This window comes from Furipterus horrens, unplaced genomic scaffold (genome assembly GCF_987537825.1).
Source record: "Furipterus horrens unplaced genomic scaffold, mFurHor1.1.pri manual_scaffold_5, whole genome shotgun sequence".
NCBI lineage: Eukaryota > Metazoa > Chordata > Mammalia > Chiroptera > Furipteridae > Furipterus > Furipterus horrens.
In genome coordinates, this window is record NW_028327175.1 from 178,072,549 (window position 1) to 178,093,663 (window position 21,115).

The following is a 21,115-nucleotide window of genomic DNA, read 5'->3' on the forward strand; positions in this document are numbered from 1 at the left end:
CAGATCAAACTGGTTTAAGATGGTATAAACCAAAAATACCATATGATATCACCTAATACAGGAAACTAAAGAACAACACAAACAAAGGAACTAAATAGAACAAAGAGCAGAATAGCAGTCAATAGGGGGGAGGGGAGAGGGAGAGAAGGGGGATAAGTAAGGGGGATAAGTAAGGGAAGGGTTTAATTAAAGAGCCTGTATAAAAGACTCATGGACATGGACAACGGGGAGGGATATGATTGCGGGAGAGGGGGTGGGTTGGGTGGGGGAGAGAAATTAGGGGAAAAGGGGACAACTGTAATTGAAAAACCAAAAAAAAAAAAAAAAAAAAAAAAAAGATTGTATAAACCAGTATGAGAATATCAGAGCCAATATTACATGCTTTTATAATGGCCCATCCACAGCCATTAGCTTGAGCCTCTGTCTCCCATTTTGAAGTCTAATGTGACTCCAGTTTTTCTGGGTTCAAATCTACCTGTGACCCATTTGAGTCATGTTGGGCTCTCCATGTGTGCTTCTAAATTGTTTTCAGCAATTTTAACTGGCTTTTCTACTGGGTCATAACTGGTCCAAGCCTTTGGAACTAGCAGAAGAACCAAATATCTGCTTTTTTCCCTTAAATAAAAGGTGAATTTTGGCTCTCAAGGGAATGGGTACAAAGGACACATCTGGAGGGAACATGCCTGCTCTCCTTTGAGAGTTCTGGGGACTATTCAGACCTCCTTAGGGAGGTTCTGGCATCTTCCTGAACTCAGACTCTTCACTTCTAGGGGGCAGGTCCATTTCCTTTCAAGGGACCTTTGCTTCACCCTTGTGTGTTGATAAGGAAAAGAGCTTCTATGTTCTCCAGAGACTGAGACTTCCAATCCCAGCATGGATTGTGGAGCAGGAAAGAGTAAAAATGGGTGCAGAATCCAAGCATTGAGGTCTTCCTCACTTATCTTGGAAGTGGGAAAGTGAGAATGATGGGTGGTTCTAGAGCCAGGTCAGTCCAGGTCCCTGTTTCTGCCCCAGTGAGAGCACCAGATACTTTCAAGGCCTGAGCTCAGACTCAGCCTGGGCAGGGCAGAGCCCAGCAGCCAGTGCCCCAGTGAGGGCGCAGTGGTGTTGGTGCTGGTGCATTTAATAAAAAGCTGAAATAAAGTGCTGTGTTAATTAAGTCACAACCTGTGGGAAGTCAGCAGTTACCAGCAGTGGGGAAGGGTTTTTCAAACCACCTGAGGCAAGACGGCTGGTTTTTGTGTAAGACATAGGCTAGCTGCACAGAGAGCTGAGAGCCACAGGTAGCTCTTAGCTGGCCCAGGCTATTCACCTGGGAGCCTCTGTGATGCCAGCCCAGGTCTGAGCAGAGTTGTGTTGAAAATAAAGGCATAATTATTATATACTGACTCAATGAGAAGTATTAGAAAACATACTATGATAGAGTCAGACAGACCAGGGACAATGTCATGACTCTATATAACTTTCTAACTGATATAATGTTAAATAACTGAGCCTCAGTTTCTTCTGGCTCAGTTAGTGGTAAGACTTAAGTGAGATATGGCATGAGAACTGTTTGGCTATCTTCTAAGTGCTCCATATACATTCACTCTTCACCCTTTAAGAATAGGCAGCAGTCTTTCAAAATGCCTTTATGGGTTTTATTTGTTGAGTAAAAGGCTATACCCTACAGGAAGGAAAGCTGATGGCTACTCTGGAGTCTGCCATCCTCAGTCAAAAAGAGTAAGACCAACAAGGTAGCTGACCTGGTTCGTGGGCTTCGCAGATCTGATGTTGGACACATAGCTCTTAGCTTCCTGAGTTGGGTATTGGAACCTGTGTTTTCCGAGGAAGCTTACAGAAAGCTGAGTCCAACTCTTAGCTGCAAAACTGCCCTGATGATGCATAAGCCCTTTTCCATTCCCATCCCACAGGCATTTAGACTTCCCCGCCCTCCACTCCATCCAAGGACCCTACCCCTTTTCACTTCCTCCCACACTCCTTCTACTTCCAATAACTTCTACATCCTTTTTCTTTTTTGAGCCTCTAGTTACCTTTTCTGTGTTCACTGAGATTGGGGCCCACAATCAAATTGCTCCCCAGTTCTAGTCTCTGATTGGAAAGAGATATAGGAGCTGGGCTCATCCCACACCTCTTCCTGTTGGCTTAGCACTGTCCAAGGTACATCACACACATGGGCATACATACACACTTATGCTCACACTCACACACATCACACTCACCTGCATACTGCCATACATCCACACTCACCCACACTGACATTTTCACTCCCTCACTCATACTCTCACACATTCGTATACACATTGTTTTCACACCCAAAACCATCAACGAGGTTTGCAGAGGAGACGATGGGAAGTTAAAGAAAATATAAGGAACTCACTCAAGTTCATATTCCAGTGGGTTCCAAAATTCCCACCCAAGTTGGCCTGGTTCCAAAGCTAAGGCACTTTCCACCACACACTGCCTCTTTGATGGACAAAGAACAGTGGCTGAGATGAGCTGAGATACCCATAGAGTGCTATAAGTAAATTGTTTACATGGGATGTTTTTAAATTAATAGAAAAAAATATATCTGTTAAGAGAACGAGCTGTTAGCCGGCTCACACAAGCCCATTATTTAGATGTATCAGAGGGTTTATTTGGGTCAGTACCACTTGGAAGGAAGAATAGACTTTCTAGCACATATTATAAAAATATCTGTGTATCTAAGTATCCTTAAGCACATGCAATTACTGATATTCTTGTGGGGGTGGATTAAAAATTGAATTTTTTTTCATATAATTTTTGTACCCATATTGGATTGGGATTTAAGAGTGTCATAATTGAAATGCTTACCCAGGGACACAGGAGCACAGACTTTATCCACATACAGGTAGTGCCTTTATTACAGAACACTCTTTTCAAAAATGTTTCCTGTTTTAATCAATGTTCCATAATTATGGAATTTCCTCTGATTTTTAACTCAAGTCAATGTTTAACAACAGTCTTTGTTGGCCACATCTTCCATCATTATTCTGCTTTGAATTTTGTTTCATCTTAGCAAAATCAAGCACCTCTTAAAATATTTTAATTGAGGAAGGACACTTAGGGTTATATTATTTCTTTTTCTTAATTTATTGGGTAAAGTTTATTAATAAAATTATACAGGTCTCTGGTGCACAGTTCTACTATATACCATCTGTATATTGTATTTTGTGTTCACCACTCCAAGTCTCCTTCCATTACTATTTATCCCCCTATACCCCTTTCTACCGCTTTTTTCCCTCTTGTAATCACCATGCTGTTGTATGGGTCTATGAGTTTGTTTTGTTTTGCTTAACCCGTTCACCTTTTTCACCCAGCCCCACAACCCTTCTCCCTCTGACAGCTGTCAGTCTGTTTTCTATATACGAGTCTGTTTCTATTTTGTTTGTTAGCTTATTTTGTCCATTAGATTCCACATATGAGTGAAATCATATGATACTTGTCTTTCTTTGACTGGCTTATCTCATTTAGCTTAATGCTCTCCAGGCTTATCCATGATGTCACAAAAGATAAAATTTCATTCTTTTTTTATGGCTGAGTAGTACTCCATTGTGTAAATGGACCACAGATTTTTTTTTAATTTTACTGTTTTTCTTACAGATGTGCCATTTTCCCCCCATTTCTCCCCCAACCCAACCCACCCCTTCTCCCACAGTCATTCCCCACCCCATTGTCCATGTCCGTGGGTTATTTATACTAGTTCCTTTACTAGACCCTTCCCTATTTAACCCTTCTCTCCACCCCTCCCCCGATAACTGTTTTTCTGTTCCTTGTTCAATTTTGTTCATTTGTTTGTGTTGTTCATTAGTCTCCCATATTAGGTGATATCATATGGTATTTCTCTTTCTTTGCCTGGCTTATTTTGCTAAGCATAATTCTCTCTAGTTCCATCCATGTTGTTGGAAATGGTAGGAGTTCCTTCTTTCTTTCTGCTGCATAGTAATCCATTGTGTAAATGTACCACAGTTTTTTAATCCACTCATCTACAGATGGGCACTTAGGCTGTTTCCAGCACTTGGCTATTGTAAACAGCACTGCTATGAACATAGGGGTGCATAGGTTCTTTTGAATTGGGGTTTCAGGATCCTTCGGGTATAGTCCTAGCAGTGGAATCGCTGGTTCAAAAGGCAGTTTTATTTTTAGTTTTTTGAGGTAATTCCATACTGTTTTCCATAGTGGCTGCACCAGTTTGCATTCCCACCAACAGTGCACTAGGGTTCCCATTTCTCCACATCTTTGCCAGCACTTGTTGTTTGTTGATTTGTTGATGATGGCCATTCTGACTGGTGTAAAGTGGTATCTCATTGTGGTTTTTATTTGTGTCTCCTTGATGGCTAGTGATGTTGAGCATTCTTTCATATGTCTGTGGACCCTCTGTGTATCCTCCTTGGAGAAATATTTGTTCAGGTCCTTTGTCATTTTCTAAATTGGGCTCTTTGTCTTCTTGGTGTTGAGCTGTGTAAGTTCTTTATATATTTTAGAGATCAATCCCTTGTCTGAGGTATCATTGGCAAATATATTTTCCCATATGGTTGGTTCCCTTTTCATCTTGCTGATGTTTTCTTTTGCTGAGCAGAAACTCTTTAGTTTGATATAGTGCCATTTGTTTATTCTTTCCTTTGTTTCCCTTTCCTTAGGAGATATCAGAGAAAATATTGCTATGTGGGATATCTGAAAATTTCCTGCCTATGTTTCCCTCTATGACTTTTATGGTGTCACAGCTTACATTTAAGTCTTTGATCCACCTTGAGTTTATTCTGGTGTGTGGTGTAAGTTGGTGGTCTAGTTTCATTTTTTTGCACATCCCTGTCCAGTTTTCCCAGCACCATTTGTTGAAGAGGCTCTTCTCAACCCATTTTATGTTCTTCCCCATTTGTCCAATATTAGTTGACCGTATAGACCAGGGTTAATTTCTGGGCTCTTTATTCTGTTCCATTGATCTATATGTCTCTTCTTATGTCAGTACCAGGCTGTCTTGATCACAGTGGCTTTGTAGTATAGTTTGATGTCAGATATTATGATTCCTCCTACCATGTTCTTCTGTCTCAAGATGGCTTTGGCTATTTGGGGTCTTTTTTAGTTCCATATAAATTTTTGATGTATTCATCCTAGTCTGTGAAATATGTCACTGGTATTTTAATAGGGATTGCATTGAATCTGTAAATTGCTTTGGGTAGTATGGACATTTTAATGATATTGAATCTTTCCATTCATGAACATGGAATTTGCTTCCATTTATTTGTATCTTCCTTAATTTCTTTCTTCAGAGATACGTAGTTTTTCAAGTACAGGTCTTTTATTTCTTTGGTTAAGTTTATTGCTAAGTACTTTACTTTTCTCATTGCCATAGTAAGTGGAAATTTTTAGTTTCTATCTCTGATATTTTATTTTTGGTGTACAGAAATGCCTTTGATTTCTGAATATTGACTTTGTATCCTGCTGTTTTGCCAAATTCACTTATTATGTTGAGTAGTTTTTTAGTGGAGTCTATTGGGTTTTCTATGTACACTATCATGTCATCTGCAAATAATGACAGTTTTACTTCCTCTTTTCCAATTTGGATGCGTTTTATTTCTTTTTCTTGTCTGATTGCTGTGGTTAGAACCTCCAACACTATGTTGTATAGGAGTGGAGAGAGTGGACATCCTTGTTTTGTCCCTGATTTCAGGGGGAATGCTTTCAGTTTTTGCCCATTGAGTATGATGTTGGCTTCGGGTTCCTCATATATAGCCTATATTATGTTGAGCTATGCTCTCTCTATTTCCGTTTTGCTGAGAGTTTTCATCATAAATGAGTGTTGTACTTTATCAAATGCTTTTTCAGCATCTATGGACATGATCATGTGATTTTTATCTTTTATTTTCTTTATGTGGTGTATTACATTATTGATTTGCAAATATTAAACCATCCCTGCATCCCTGGGATGAATCCCACTTGATTGTGGTGTATGATCTTTTTAATGTGTTGCTTGATTGGGTTTGCCCATATTTCATTGAATATCTTAGCATCTATGTTCATCAGCGATATTGGCCTGTAGTTTTCTTTCTTTGTTGTGTCTTGACCTGGTTTTGTAATTAGGGTAACACTGGCTTCCTAGAAAGAGTTTGAGAGTTTTCCCACTTCTTAGATTTTTTGGAATAGTTCAAGAAGGGTAGGCATTAGTTCTTTTCTAAATGTTTTGTGAAATTCACTCGTGAAGCCGTCCGGTCCAGGGCTTTTGTGTGCTAGAAGTTTTTTTTTTTACTGTTTCACTTTCACTAGTTGTTATTGGTCTGTTCAGGGTTTATGCTTTTTCTTGATTCAGTTCTGGAGGATTATATGTTTCTAGAAATTTGTCCATTTTATTTAGCTTGTCATGTTTCTTGCCATACGTTGTTTGTATTAATTTCTTACAGTCCTTTGTATTTCTTTGATATTGGTCGTGGTTTCTCATCTTTCATTTCTGATTTTGTTTATTTGGGTCTTCTCTCTCTTTTTCTTGATGAGTCTCGCTAAAGGCTTGCCAATTTTATCTTTTCAAAGAACCAGCTCCTACTCTTGTTGATCTTTTGAAATGTTTGTTTAATCTCTATGTCATTTAATTCTGCTCTGATCTTGATGATTTCCTTCCTTCCACTCCCTCTGGGCTTTGTTTGTTGTTGTTGTTCTAGTTCTTGTAACTGTAGGGTCAGATTTTTAATTTGGGATTCTTGTATCCTTTTCAAATATGCCTTTATTGCTATGAACTTTCCTCTCAATACTGCCTTTGCTGTGTCCCATAGGTTTTGGGCTGTTGTGTGTTCATTATCATTAGTGTCCAGAAACTTCTTGATTTCTTTCTTGATGTTGTTGTTAACCCATTCATTATTTAATATCATGTTATTCATTCTCTATGAGTTTCAATGTCTTTGTGGTTTTTCCTTGAGGTTGGTTTCTAGTTTCAAGGCATTGTGATCTGAGAAGATGCTTGATATAATTTCAATCTTGAATTTGTTGAGGCTTGTTTTGTGTCCTACCAGGTGGACTATCTTTGAAAATGTCCCATGTGCATTTGAAAAGAATGTATATTTTGCTTTTTTGGGGTAAAAAGTTCTATATATATATCAATTAAGTCCATTTGATCTAGTGTGTTGTTTAATGCCTTAATATCCTTGGTGTTTCTTTGCTTTGAAGATCTATCTATCATTGATAATGGGGTGTTAAAGTCTCCTACTATGAGTGTGTTGCTGTTGATATCCTTCTTGTAGTGTTCTAGTATTTTCCTTATATATTTGGGTGGTCCTATGTTGGGTGCATATATGATTACCACAGTTATATCTTTTTGATAGATTGTTCCCTTAAGTATTATATAATGTCCTTCTTTGTCTCTTTTTATGGCTTTTGCTGTGAAATGTTTTTTGTCTTATATAAGTATTGCTATCCCAGATTTTTTGTTTTTCATGTCCATTTGCCTGAAATATTTTTTCCATCCCTTCACTTTCAGTCTGTGTAAATCTTTTGTTTTGAGGTGTTTTTCTTTTTTACAGCAAATATGTGGGTCCTGTTTTTGTATCCATTCTGCTACCCTATGTCTTTTGATTGGGGCATTTATTCCATTTACATTTAAGGTTATTATTGACAGGTATTTATTCATTTCCCTTTGTACCTGTGTTTTTCTCCTGCTCTCTTTTTTTTTCTTTTTCTTACAGCATTCCCTTTAGTTTGTCTTGCAATGTTGGTTTGGTGGAGATGTATTCTTTTAGTCTTCCTTTGTCTGGGAAACTCCTTATTTCACCTTCCTTTTGAAGGAGAGCCTTGCTGGGTAGAGTATTCTTGGTTGTAGGCCTTTGTTTTTCATTGCTTGAAATATTTTTTGCCATTCTCTTCTGGCTTGTAGTGTTTCTGTTGAGAAATCAGTTGATAGTCTTTTTGGAGCTCCCTTGTATATTATTTGCTGTTTTTCTCTTGCTGCCTTTAGGATTCTCTCTTTGTCTTTCAATGTTGCCATTTTTATTATTATGTGCCTTGGAGTAGGCCTTTTTGGGTTCATCTTCATTGGGACCCTCTGTGCTTCCTGGACTTGCATGACTTTTTCTCTCATTAAGTTAGGAAAATTTTCTGTCATTACTTTTTCCAATCAGGTTTTCTATCCCTTGATCCTCTTCTTCTTGTATCCCTATGATTCTAATGGTGTTTTGCCTCATGTTGTCCTGCAGTGCTCTTAAACCCTTTTCATTCTTTTTTAATCTTTTTTCACTTTGCTGTATTGTCTGGGAATTTTTTTCTACATTGCCCTCTAACTCACTGATCCGATCCTCTGCTTTGTTTAGCCTGCTTTTGAGTGATTCTACTGTGTTCTTCAGTTCAGAAATTGTATCCTCTATTTTTTCCTGGCTCTTACTGGTAGTTTCTATGTCCTTTTTAATGCTGGTATAGTTCTCTATAAGTTTCTTGTAGCTTCCCTGGAGTTCTTTGTAATTCCCCTGGAGTTTGTTGTAGTTTTCTCTGAGTTTCTGAAGTTCATTGAGTTTCCTTATAACCATTCTTTTGAATTCCATATCTGATAGTTGGCTTACGTCTATTCCATCTATCTCTCTTTCTGGGAATTCCTATTCTTCTTTTATTGGGAGGTTGTTTCTGTGTCTCCCTATGTTGTATGCTTCTTGTTTGTTTTTGTTTCTTGGATTTGTCTGTTTTGACTTCCCACTTTCAAGGTATGAGATTCTGTATAAGAGACCTGGGGGATTCAGTGGTGCAGTCTCTTTGATCTCCTGAGCTTGATGGTCTTGGGATGCCCTTTATGTCATTTGTTTAAGCTGTCTGGCTATATTTTAGTTACTCTTTGGTGGAATCTTCCCTCTGGCTAGTTGATTGAGAACCACTCTGCCCACCTTGTCTTGAGTTCTTTTGTGGAGATGCTGTTAGAACATAAACACACAATCCAGGCAAGAAACATACACCCTCAAAAATTTCCCCCACCCACAATCACACTATCATTAGCAAATGAACCAGTATTAATATAGATATAAAGAGGTTAAATTATTACACTATATGAAAAACTGATAAGCATTGTTTTAACTGATAGAGAGATGATTTTTGAGAGGGAAGATGGTAGAATAATAGTAGTAGCAAGTAGGGTCAAGGCTATGCAAGACAGTGGGTAGCAATTATATTGTATGTAGAAAAAGGGAGGGAACAATGCAGAATGAAATGAGAAAGTGGAAGTGTATAGTATTAGGTTTATATAACATTTATATACTATATACTTAGTGCAAGAGGGAGAATAAACAAATCAGAAAAACAGACAAAAATAATTAAAGGAGAATAGGAAGGCGAGAAGGTAGGAAACAGAGTAACAGAAGTTTTTTTCTCCAGTATAACCTTTGGGCGCTGTCCTTCTTTTTTGGATCCACCCCTGGTCAAAATTCCATGAGTTTCAAAATTTCTTTTCTGGCTGGCTGACTGTGGGGAGATCTAGCTGGATTCTGGGGCTGCTATATTCTCACTCATGGGCCTGCCATAACTCTCTGCTGTGAGCTGCACTGATTTGGGTTTCTCCCCAATTGTCCTGCGGCACCCTCCAGCAATCCTCAGGCTTGTCTAGCAATGCTGTTCTGCTGGCAAGCCAGTGCACAAGCCCCTAGTCCCTGCCCAACCTTGGGTCTTGTCTCTGCTCCTTCTCCAAAAAAGTCTCTGTGTTCCCTCCGAGCTGCAGCACCGGCCTGCTCCCTGACTGGCAGCGCCTTATTATGCACCTGTGCATACCACTTGCCTGTCTGGGGTACCTACCAAGTCTGCGTTTCCAGCACAGCTTTCCTGTATGGGCCCCTCTCCATGGCTCAGTTCCATTTTTTTGTTTGGTGGAGCGGTGATGCGAGTGCCCACCTGGGGTGCAGGGTTGCCAGCCCAGGAAGTCCCCACCTACACTTAGTTCATATAGTTTCTCACAGTCCAGGCTATTCACTGTCTTCCCACGCCTCCAGCAGTTTCAACGAAACCTTCTCAATGACTCCCTCTGGGACTTTGCTGGTCCCAGCGCCTATGGCAGGGGGAAGTTTCTAAGTAAATCCTCTAAATGAGCCAGTCTGCAGCTGCCCCTTTTGGGTACAGTACGGCAGAGGTGCCAGGCTGGGAGGCCCAGCGACTCCATTTTGAGAGTGCAGGCCGAGCTTTCTGCCCTCTTTCATGCTGTTCCCACACTCCCTTCCCTGTTGGCGCTATCTGAAATCCGCACTCACTCACTCCTCTCCGTGTTTGTACTCCAAGTTCTGCGGTCAGAGCAAGCAGACAACACTGCTACCTACTCTGCCACCATCTCTCCAGCCCCTTCTCCAAACCACAGCTTTTTTATCCACTCATCTACTAATGGGCACTTGGGTTGTTTTCAAATCTTGGCTATTGTAAATAACACTGCAATAAACATAGGCATACATATTTTCTTTTGAATCAGTATTTCAGGTTTTTTTGGGTAGATTCCCAGAAGTGAAATCACTGGGTCATAAGGCAGTTCCATTTTTAATGTTTAGGAAACTCCATATTGCTTTCCACAGTGGCTGCACCAGTCTGCATTCCCACCAACAGTGCATGAGGATTCCATTTTCTCCACATTCTTGCCAACACTTGTTGTTTGTCAATTTATTAATATAGTCATTCTGAGAAGTGTGAAGTAATATCTCATTGTAGCTTTAATTTGCATTTCTCTGATGACATTGCACAGCAGAGGAAACCATCAACAAAATGAAAAAATAGCCCACTAAATAGGAGAACATATTCACCGATAATACATCTATGACATGGAGCATCTTTTCATATAGCTGAATGTACTCTTTGGAGAAGTGTCTGTTCAGGTCCTTTGCCCATTTTTTAATTGGATCATTTGGATTTTTTTTAAAAATAAGTTCTTTGTATATTTTGGATATTAACCCCTTATCAGGTGTATTATTGGTAAATATGTTCTCCCATTCAGTGGGCTGTGTTTTCATTCTGGTGATGATTTCCTCTGCTATGCAAGAACTTTTTAATTTGATGTAGTCCCATTTGTTAATTTTTTCTTTTGTTCCCCTTGGCCATGGAGACATGTCAGAAAAAAACATCGCTATGAGAAATGTCCAGATTTTACTGCCTATGTTTTCTTCTAAGATTTTTATAATTTGAGTCTAACATTTAAGTCTTTAATCAATTTTGAGTTTATTCTTGTGGATGGTGTAAGAAGATGGTCTAGTTCTGAGCCCTTAAATATTTAAAATATGTTTCTAGAGTTCTTCACATATGAGCAAGGTCTTAGCCAGACACACAGGCAATCCAGACTGTGATCTTTACCTTGTAACCTCCAGCCTTGGCTCCCTTGTCTTCTGGGATCAGTGTCACTTGGGGAAAGTCTGCTGCTAAGAACAGGGTGTTTCTTTATTGATGATAACCATCTTGCTATTATTTTTTGGTCTGTTTGGATACACATAAGCTTCATTATTCTTGATAATCAAGAGTATCTGCAGAATAGAGTTAGGGGTAGATCCTGGTTCACTAATTCTCTCTGATCTCTTTGTTTCCATCTAATCTCTAGACTTCATTTTGCTATTTTCTTTTCTTTTGTTTTGGACCTTCTTTATGAAGGCACTTTATAAACCTTAATTGTGCCTCTCTGCCTTACTCCTCTCCCTTTTTTCTTTTTTTCCTTTCCTGAGAGTCATGTCCTGGTGGAGGCTCATTGCTGGCAGCCACTGGAGTTTGTGTCAACCCACAGACTTACAATACAAAGCAGCTCTACTTTTTTGTTTCAGGGAACTGGTGTTTCTTTTGTATTGAGAAGTGAGAAAACCCATTAATTTTGAAACAGATATATGCAAATACATTTATTAATATAGGAAATAGGAAAACCAGTTATTGCTTCCTTTATAAATAACACAGGCTTAAGTTTTAAAGATATTACTTTTGCTAAAATACATTAGGCAGCTGTGAAAAAAATAACATTTTTCTTTGTGGTAATATCTTTAACCAGATTTGTAGCACTAACAATATTTCCTATGTATATATTATTTTTATTTAATACAGGTAATCTTTTTATTACCAAATCATGTTGTATCTCAGGAGATTACCATTAGCATTCATAAAAGCTGCAAAAGGAAAATGGGACAACGAGGAGGCATCAATCTCCCACCAATGTGAGGCTTGAGCTGCAGATTAAATATGCAAAGCTCTTAATATATTTCAATGAACAACTTGTTAGGTGCAGATTTATTTAAAAACACTCTACCTCTGAGGCTGTGCTGCCTCCAACACCCTGGCTCAGTTGGAAACTCTCTGTCCAGCAGAGGTTTCAGGACCACAGCAGAACAAATTTATCCAGGACACTGTATTTTGTCTGGGGGAAATGGGAAGTGGCTAATCTCTCTAGTGGAGAAGAGCACAGAACTTCCATCTCCTGTGCCTTTTATTGAGAAGGGGATTTGGGAGATACAAGGTCAAGACTTATGAATCATCAATAAGCTTTCAGACACTTGGGTTACAGTTGACAGTTACTGATTATAGATATCAATATAGAGAACACAGTGACCAGTCTGTGTCAGGGTCTACTAAACATCCTGTCACCATGCTGACATCAGGTGCCAGGCTTCATACATTTTTAGCTACAGATTGTTTATAGGTAACTAAGAGATAAGAAAAGTGAAGCAAACTCTAAAATATAATATGCATTCTTTAAACCCAATTCCCATGGGAGCCCTCTGAGTGGCCTTCAGTCCTGTCTGCCACAAAGCCTTTTGGTTTTCCACTGAGATTTAAAGGCCTCCCAGGGGGTCTGGCTCATGGCTTGGGCTACAATTTCCAAAACCACAAGGAGTGATCCCCAACATACCTCCATTTTGTTTCCATTTCAATTTGAATTAAATGCTGGACACCATCCCTCTAATTTCAACCAAGAACAAAGTGGCCTTAGAGAAAATCCATATCTTTAAGCTGCCCACACACTTCTTTTGGATGGGGCACCAGGGAGGGGTAACTGGGTCTCTTGGTGTCCCTGTCCCTATTCAGAGAGTGATGCATGGATCTTACTATATCCTCAAGTATGACTTGAAAAATTGACCAGCCTCCATGATGCCCAGGAGTGGCCCACCTCAGTTGTGTGGCAAGTTCTTCCTTTTCAGAAATAGCTGAGTCCCCTTGACTCACATATAATAGATTCAAATTTTTGCAGCTTCAGGGGCTCCCCCAGTAAAATGAAACAATGCAAAGCATGGCCTTTGGGGTTGCAACCATGGATTTGACCCTACTCACTGCCACTCACTTCTTTGTCAGTAAACTTTGAGGAGCCTGTTTTCTGGTCTGCAAAACAACAATGTTAATTCTTTCCTAATGCACCTTCTGTGAGGACTAAGCATTTCTCTGGGTACAGTGTTCTGACATAGAGAAGGCTTCTACCTTTCCTACCCTTCATCCACATGCAGCTGCCCACATTTTACTTAGGTATACAGGGCAAGGAAAAAATAGGTTTACAGTTGTTCATATGGAAAATAATACAATCATTTATCAGTAATAATAGAATAAACTGTTCTATGTACTCAAAACTATAAACATACTTTTGCCCCACCCTGCACACTGAGAGGAAATCTTAGGCCACTAAAAAGTGAAGGAACATGAGGGGAGCAAAGGAGGGGATGACTTTCTGGGTTTTACCCCTCTGTTCTAAGACCATATGTGCACTCTACAGAAACTGACAGAAGGAAAGCAAGTCATTGTTGAACAAAGGCCCAGCCTTCATGGTACATGAAGATTTTCCTAGGGAGTCGAGTCCTTAAGCCTAACTAGACCCAAAGCCCAGTTTCAGAAACTTTTTTGGAGCCCCTCTTCCCCCAGCATCTTCATTACTCCAATTGGAACCTCTCTGCTTTCTCTGATCCCAAAGACCATTTGATGAAAGAGTAGACCAGGAAATCAAAAAACTTATCTGTTCCTATTGAAGCCGCCAAGTTCAGGACAGATCAAAGTGTGTGGAAATGGTCCTTGGAACCAAGGATGCCCTTGGCTAGTGCTACAGACATCTTCAGATAGCAGGGTTCTATTCCTGGAAGGCTGGCATGCCTCCAGCTCTCCATCCTCAGACCTGCTCTCTTTTCTTAATGCTGTTATCTTAAATGTCACCATGCTAGGTTAGATGACCCTTACCGAACCTGTTTTCCTTCACCTCTGTTCCTTGCCCTCTGCTTAGAGAACTCTACCCTCTTTTCTGTCACCACTCTTGTAGATTCACCAGGGTCCACTTCTCCAGGAACTTCCCCTGACCTCCATGTAGCATGTCTGAGCCACTCTTGGTCCTACAGCTGGTTCTTTGGATCCTGTCTTTGTTCCTGATTCAGAGCTGGTCTTTAGCAAATGCAGGGAGTGGTCAGACAAATGACTGTGGTTCTCCTCTCTGACTTGACTCTTTTATTGCAGTAATTATTTATGCATTCTCTGTGGAAGCTCTTAATGCAAGTTTCCAGAGAATGGTTGAGTGAACAGATGTGTGAAGAAACCATTACACACATGCATGGGCTAATGAATGAATGAATGTGTGTGGGGGATGAATGAAGAGTTCTAATGATGAAACCCTTGTCTCAGGGACTGAATGGACAAATGGAGGCCCACACAAGCCTGAAGTCAGGTGCCACGCAGCTTGAGTTCTCACCAAATGCAGCTGATCATGTTGGCTCCTTTTCGTCACAGGGTGGAAGCTTTGATGTGGCAGATAGAATGTTCCACAGTGTGAAGAATGCATGGGAGTCAGCCTCCAAAGAGAACATGAGTGACGTCAGGGAGCTGACCCCAGAGTTCTTCTACCTGCCTGAGTTCCTAACCAACTGCAATGCGGTGGAGTTTGGTGAGTGGAGGCCTGGGTGAGGCCAGCGTGGGCTCTCTTTCCCACAGTTCAAGACTAACTTTATCAATATCCTGTCTGAGTGACTACACAGGCACCTTCGCCAGACCTGTGCAGTTGTGAGAGGCCTCCACTGGGTGGTAGCACCCAATGAAAGGGTGGGAGCTGAGGAAGGATGCTGGGCCCAAGCTGCTTGAACTGCTCTGAGCCACAGTCCCACCCATGATCTGACCCCCACCCCACCCCCAGGCCTTCATCTGCAGTGAGGGATGACTGGGGAGGAGCAGACCTTGCTAACAGCTAGCTCTGGCACCATTCTACTGTGTGACCTTGGCCAAGACCCTGACCATCTCTTGCCATTTTTCTCTATGTCCCACATATGGGTTAGCTTGGACTCCACGACATAGAGATGCTGTGAGGATAGGTTGCTGCATGGCATTTAAGGGCAGTTGTACGAGTACCCTGGTGACTCCTCCTTTTTCTTCAGGCCCCACCCCAGGATGAACCATACCTTTTCACTAATTGCTGGAGGCTCATATCATATCAGGAGGCCCAGTGAGCAGGTCTCCTTGTGACTGTATATACCTCAGGAGCCTCCACTGCAACTATCAGGGTGACTTGTAGAGGGGTTATGTGGTCAGAGCCTAAAGCAGGGCATGGACAACTCCCTACCCAAGACAGAGGGATAGAATCACCTGCCCTGTGAGGGACACTCATGAGTTTAGCCAGCACACAGATGAGGCCCCAGAGTTCCCTTTCCTCAGTGTTCTTCTTCCTCCAAACACCACATTTCATCGTGTATCTCAAACGAGGCTAGGTACAGGCCTAGGGGACACCACTGAGGTGATCTAGCCCCTGCCCCAGGCATTCGCCTCTTGTTTGCAGCCCAAATACCTATGGAATGTTTAGAACATGCCCATTCCCAAGCCTGTGCCCAGTGAGACCAATTGCAGGGAACCTGGTGGCCTTGGCTCAGATATTCATGTACACCAGGGATGAGAACAGGAAAATGCAAAGTCCAGTCCCTGTAAGGCAGGGTGGGGGTGGGGGCAAGAGAGGAGCAAGAGAACCAGGGATGGTGGAAGTCACGAGACGGGTGGCAGCCAGCTAGCCTGCTGTGAAGGACATGCTGGAGGGAGAATACCCACTCTGCCTTTATGGGGCTTTAGGCAGAAGTGGGAGGGATTTAGCCACAGAAATGGTATGCATGCCAAAGACCAGGTGTCCCCAGGAAGGTCAAAGAAACAAGGGGTTATTGAGCACCTGATTTATGAAGGAATTTTTTAGGCACTGGTGATTTAGCTGGGTCTTCTGGAGCAGGCTGCCCTGAAGGTGTTTATATTCTATGCAGAAATGGGCGAGGGGTGGTGGTGGTGGAAAATATACACCAAAAAATTAATGAAATACTGTTTGATGCTGAGAAGGAAAGAAAATGGCTTAAAAGTGACTCAGAGGGCCCTGTGTTAATTCTGATCCCCAGTAAGTACCTGCTTAAGAAGGTGACAGGTCAGCTGAAAATGAATGATGAGACAAGCCAGGCCAGGCACAGAAAGGAGGGGAAGGTTTTATTCCAGTTGCACCATGATGGCTCTGGAGGGTTTAAGCAAGACTATAATTAATGTTTATTGAGCAACTTTCATATGTCTGGAATTATTCTAAACATGTTATGTGTATTTTTTTATTTTTTAATCCTTATACCAGCCCTGGGAAGTAAGAGGTGAGGAAAATGAATCCCAAAGCCATTAAGCAACTTGTTCAAGATTGTGCAGCTAATGGGGAGGAGAGAGACCCAGGCTTGAATCCAGCCTCCTCTTCTTAATGTCTGGGGAATCTTCCTCTGAAAAATCAAGTTGTTCTCACTCTAAAAATGGGGAGAAAATAAATAAGTTATAGAACTGCATGAAGATTTAATAAGACTATGTGTGCCAAGTGCCCAGAATAGTGACCTGGCATAGAGTTATGTGCTCAAAATACAATAGCTGTTATTGTTATTATCTCCTTGTTTTAGCACTATGGAAAGCACCCCAATGGGAAGGCATAGAGTGGTGGGAAAAAAGATGTACAAGCAATAACGATACTACAATAATTTTATATAACTTGCAAATCAAGCACAGACACTGCCTGAGAAGCAAGGAGGGCTTTTCGGAGGGGTCAGAGTCTTAGAAGCTTAGAAGGTAGGGACATTCCAGACAGAGGAAGCAGGAAGCAGTGTGGCCCATGCAGGACACGCCCACAGCCTGATCTGCATAGAATCAGTAGTCCTAGACAGCACATTGTCAAATGCCCTAATTCCTAGCCTAGTTTTGGCTTCCATTCATCTAGAGCCCTTCTGTTTCTCACCCCAATCAGGCTGCATGCAGGATGGGACAGCACTGGGGGATGTGCAACTACCTCTCTGGGCTGATGGGGACCCTCGAAAATTCATCAGCCTACACAGACAGGTGAGTTGAGCAGGGTCATGCCAAAGTGCCTGGAATCCTGAGTGAAGGCCTCAGCATTCGCTCAATCTCCAGGGAGACTTTCTGTGTAATTAGAGGCTAGCAACAAGCATATCTGAGGTTCTCATGTTTAGAGAGCCTGGAGAAGGGACTGGGCTCCATGCTTCCAGTTGGCAAGAAAATGCTTGGGTTCTGGGTTATTTCAAGAGTTACACTAGGCTTTGACCTTATGCCAGTTTTCTGTGGGAATCACTTGGGGAAGCAAATTCAGATTCTCATTGGATGCCCGGGAGGGTAAGTCAGTGTCTTTAGTTAGTTCAACAGGCAGAGCAATACCCTGGGATACACCATGGACTCCAGTCCCCACGAGGTCCCCAGTGGCCAAAGGATTTACTAGGCCTGGGGATAACTTGGCTTATTAACCAGAAAGGCTCATGTAGATGGAGAGCAGAGTCCATTCTGGGACACATATAGTGGATCAAATACCTGGATTAACATCAACATAATGTTCAACATAATTAGTCATTAGGGAAACATACATTAAAACTACAATGAACTAGTATAAATAACCTGCAGATATGGACAACAGCATGGCGATTGACTGTGGGAGAAGGGGTAGGCTGGGTGGGGTGGGGGAGCAGTAGGCGAAAAAGTGGGACAACTGTAATAGAAAAACAATAAAAATAAATTTAAAAAAAGACTTATTCCACTCTTAAAAAGTAAAAACAAACAAACAAAAAACCTACAATGAAATGGTACTACACACTCAACAAGAATGGCTAAATTTAAAATGTAGTTAAAACCAAGAGTAAGTAAGAGCATGGAGCAACCAGAATTCATTATACATTGCTGGCAGGAAGAGCAGAATAGTATAGCCACTTTGAAAAAAAAATAACTTGATATTTCTTATAAAGTTGAAGATGCATTTACCATATCACCTGGAAATTCCACTTGTAACTGTTTGCCCAAGAGAAATGTAAATGTGTCCATAGAAAGTATGTACATAAAAATTCATCAGTTTTAACCATATTAATCAAAAAACTGAAAGCAACACAAATGTTTATCAATTTGTAAAAGATAAACAAATAATACACATACACCAATAGAATAGTATTTAACAATAAAGAGGAACAGATCACTAATACATTGAGCAACATGATGACTCTCAAAAGCACTATTTTAAGCAAAAAAAAAAAAAAAAAAAAAGCCAGAACCCAAAGCTATGTACTATGATATTATATTTATGTGATATTCTGTAAAAAGTAAAACTGTAGGGGCAGAGCTCAGGTTAGTAGTTACTAAGGTCTGGAGTAGGGTTGACAGCAAAGGAGTACAGGAGAAGTTTTGAGTTGATGTAAATGTACTATATTTTGATTATGGGTTCATGACTACATAATTTTTCAGAATACATTAAACTGTATATTTAACAAAGGTGAATTTTATTATGCGTAAATTATACCTTAAAAAAAAAAAAACTATGGAAGGCCTGACAACTAACAACATAGCTGTGCCTTTTCTCTCTCCCTATTTCTTTGCAAAAAGAAAATTCTTCCCTGGCTTATCTCTGCCTTGCCTCTGGAAATTCATTAACAGTAGTCATCCCTTACGTAGTCCACAGATATTGAGTACTTGGGCCAGAGATGAACTTGACTTTTAGGTAGCAGCAGCCCTTTCCTCAATTGTTCTCAGACAAGTTTTTGGCCTGGGGTGAGTGAGAAAGCTCACTCTACAGGCATGACTGCAGATGCCAGTGGTGTAGTGGGGAGTCAGATAAATAAGCACAGAAATAATAAGGAAACTGTATCTGAAAATGCTACAAAAGTTAGACAGAGAGTGCCATGAAATATAGGTTAGAGATGTGATCCAGGGGAACTTGGTAGTGATGATAATGGAGCACTCTTTTGGAAGAATGACGATTGAGTTGGAGTGAATTAGGGTGTTGATGGTCAATGTCAGTGAAAACGTCACAGTACATACTTCTAAAAATCCTCTACTCCATAAAAGCAATAAAAATAATGGACAAATTGTCATAACAAACTTTTCAGAACTCTGGAAATTAAGCAAATGTTTGTAACAGTCAGTGGAATGTTCCTTGAAGAAAATAACTGAATCTTGTTAAGAATAGCAAGACTTGTGGTGTTTTAACGTGCACTGTTCCCATTTCTCCTCTCCAGCTCCATAGTAGCCTTGAAAACCAACAGACTATAAGCACAATAAAAACCAACAGCCTGACAATCATTGGAAGGGGAAGAATGGGATTGAAGCTTCTTCAAAGACCCATACCCAGAGAGAACTGTCATTATTTGACCTGTCTGGTGGTTACCTGAAAGACCCCACTTGGAGCTTGCCCAATGCAAATAGCCTTTTCTTTCGCAGCATTTGTCAAAAACAATCATAAAAAAGCAACATAGTGACTGCTAAGGGTAGTAGACAATAATTGTCAAACAATATTTTTTGGCTAACTATAAAGCCTTAAAGGAAAAACTGGGGAATGAGGTGTGTATGAGGCCTTGAAAAACTTAAAAATATCCCTGGGAACCTAGAAGGACAAACATCTGAAGAGCTTTTTTTATGCACAATGCTGTGCTCATCCTCCAGAAAGACGTAAAAAGGGCCTAAACTCTCACTTCTAGCTGACATTGAAGCTCAGTACAAGTAGGATTTGAAGGTAAAAGCAGTTTCTAGTTGCCTGGCAGAACCATGAAACCATACCATATCATGCACAGAGAGCCCTTTGGCAAAACTGAGAGACTTACTGCTTTAAAGCATTCAAAGAAATCTTCATCCATTTATTAGCTATCATTAAGCTAACAGAGCAGAGACTTCAGGGCCACATACAACAAAAAATACAGAAATTATAAAACTAGTTCAGAAAAGTTACTAGACAAACAACCACAACAAACATCAACAACCATGACAAATCCTGGGGAGAGGGGAGAATCTGACTTCCAGAATTGCCACACCTTATTACTTAAAATGCTAAATGTTCCATAAAAGTTATAAGGCAGGCAAAGAAAAAGAAAGTATGGACCATATAAAGTGGGGTATGGGGTAGGGGGAAGCAGTCAATAAAACTATAACTGAAGAAGCCTACACTTACTAGACAAATATTTCACAACACCTATTGTAAATGTTTCAAGAACTAAATAAAACCATGTCTAAAGTATATAGGACAGTATGATAATTACATCTCACCAATAGAGAATATCAATAAAGAAATAAAAATTGTAGGAAGGAGCCAAATAGAAATTGTGAAGTTGAAAAGTACAGTAACTAAAATGAAAAATTCAGTAGAAAAAATTAATAGTCAGATTTGAGCAGGTAGAAGAGAGAATCAGCAAACTTGAAAGATAAATCAATTGAGATGATCAAGTCTAAGGAAGAAAAAGAAAAATTAATGATGAAAAATAAATAGAGCTTAGAGACCTGTATAACACCATCAGGCATACACATAAGAATCCAAAAAGAGAGGGGAGAGAGAAAGGGGCAGAAAGAATATTTGAAAAAATAATGTCCATAAATACCCCAAATGTGTTGCAAAACATTAATTTATATATCCATGACACTAAAGAAACTTCAAGAAGGGTAGACTCAGAGCTCCACATTTTTTGGCACAACATAAACTGTCAAAAGATAAAGTCAGGAGATTCAGGCTAGTGATGGATTATGTGGAAGTTATACTTACCTCCTCCCAGAACCAAGTCGGAATTACAATTAAATTATAAAACAATCAACCTGAATAACCAACTAAAGACTACCTGAACAAAAGTCTTATAACTAAAGATATACAAAAGAAGCTACATTAAGACTGATAGAAAGGGCAGAGACATGGAAAGGGCTAGCCCCT

At 40.4% G+C, this 21,115-nt stretch overlaps 1 protein-coding gene across 1 annotated transcript in view; it reads left to right on the plus strand.

Annotated features, from left to right (window-relative positions):
• WDFY4 (WDFY family member 4) overlaps positions 1-21,115 on the plus strand; it is a 350,593-nt gene that overhangs the window by 302,153 nt on the left and 27,325 nt on the right. Inside the window, exons 52-53 of the mRNA XM_090278357.1 lie at positions 14,680-14,833; positions 17,180-17,271. Coding sequence (XP_090134483.1) covers positions 14,680-14,833; positions 17,180-17,271 — 246 coding nt within the window. The remainder of the gene's footprint in view (positions 1-14,679; positions 14,834-17,179; positions 17,272-21,115) is intronic.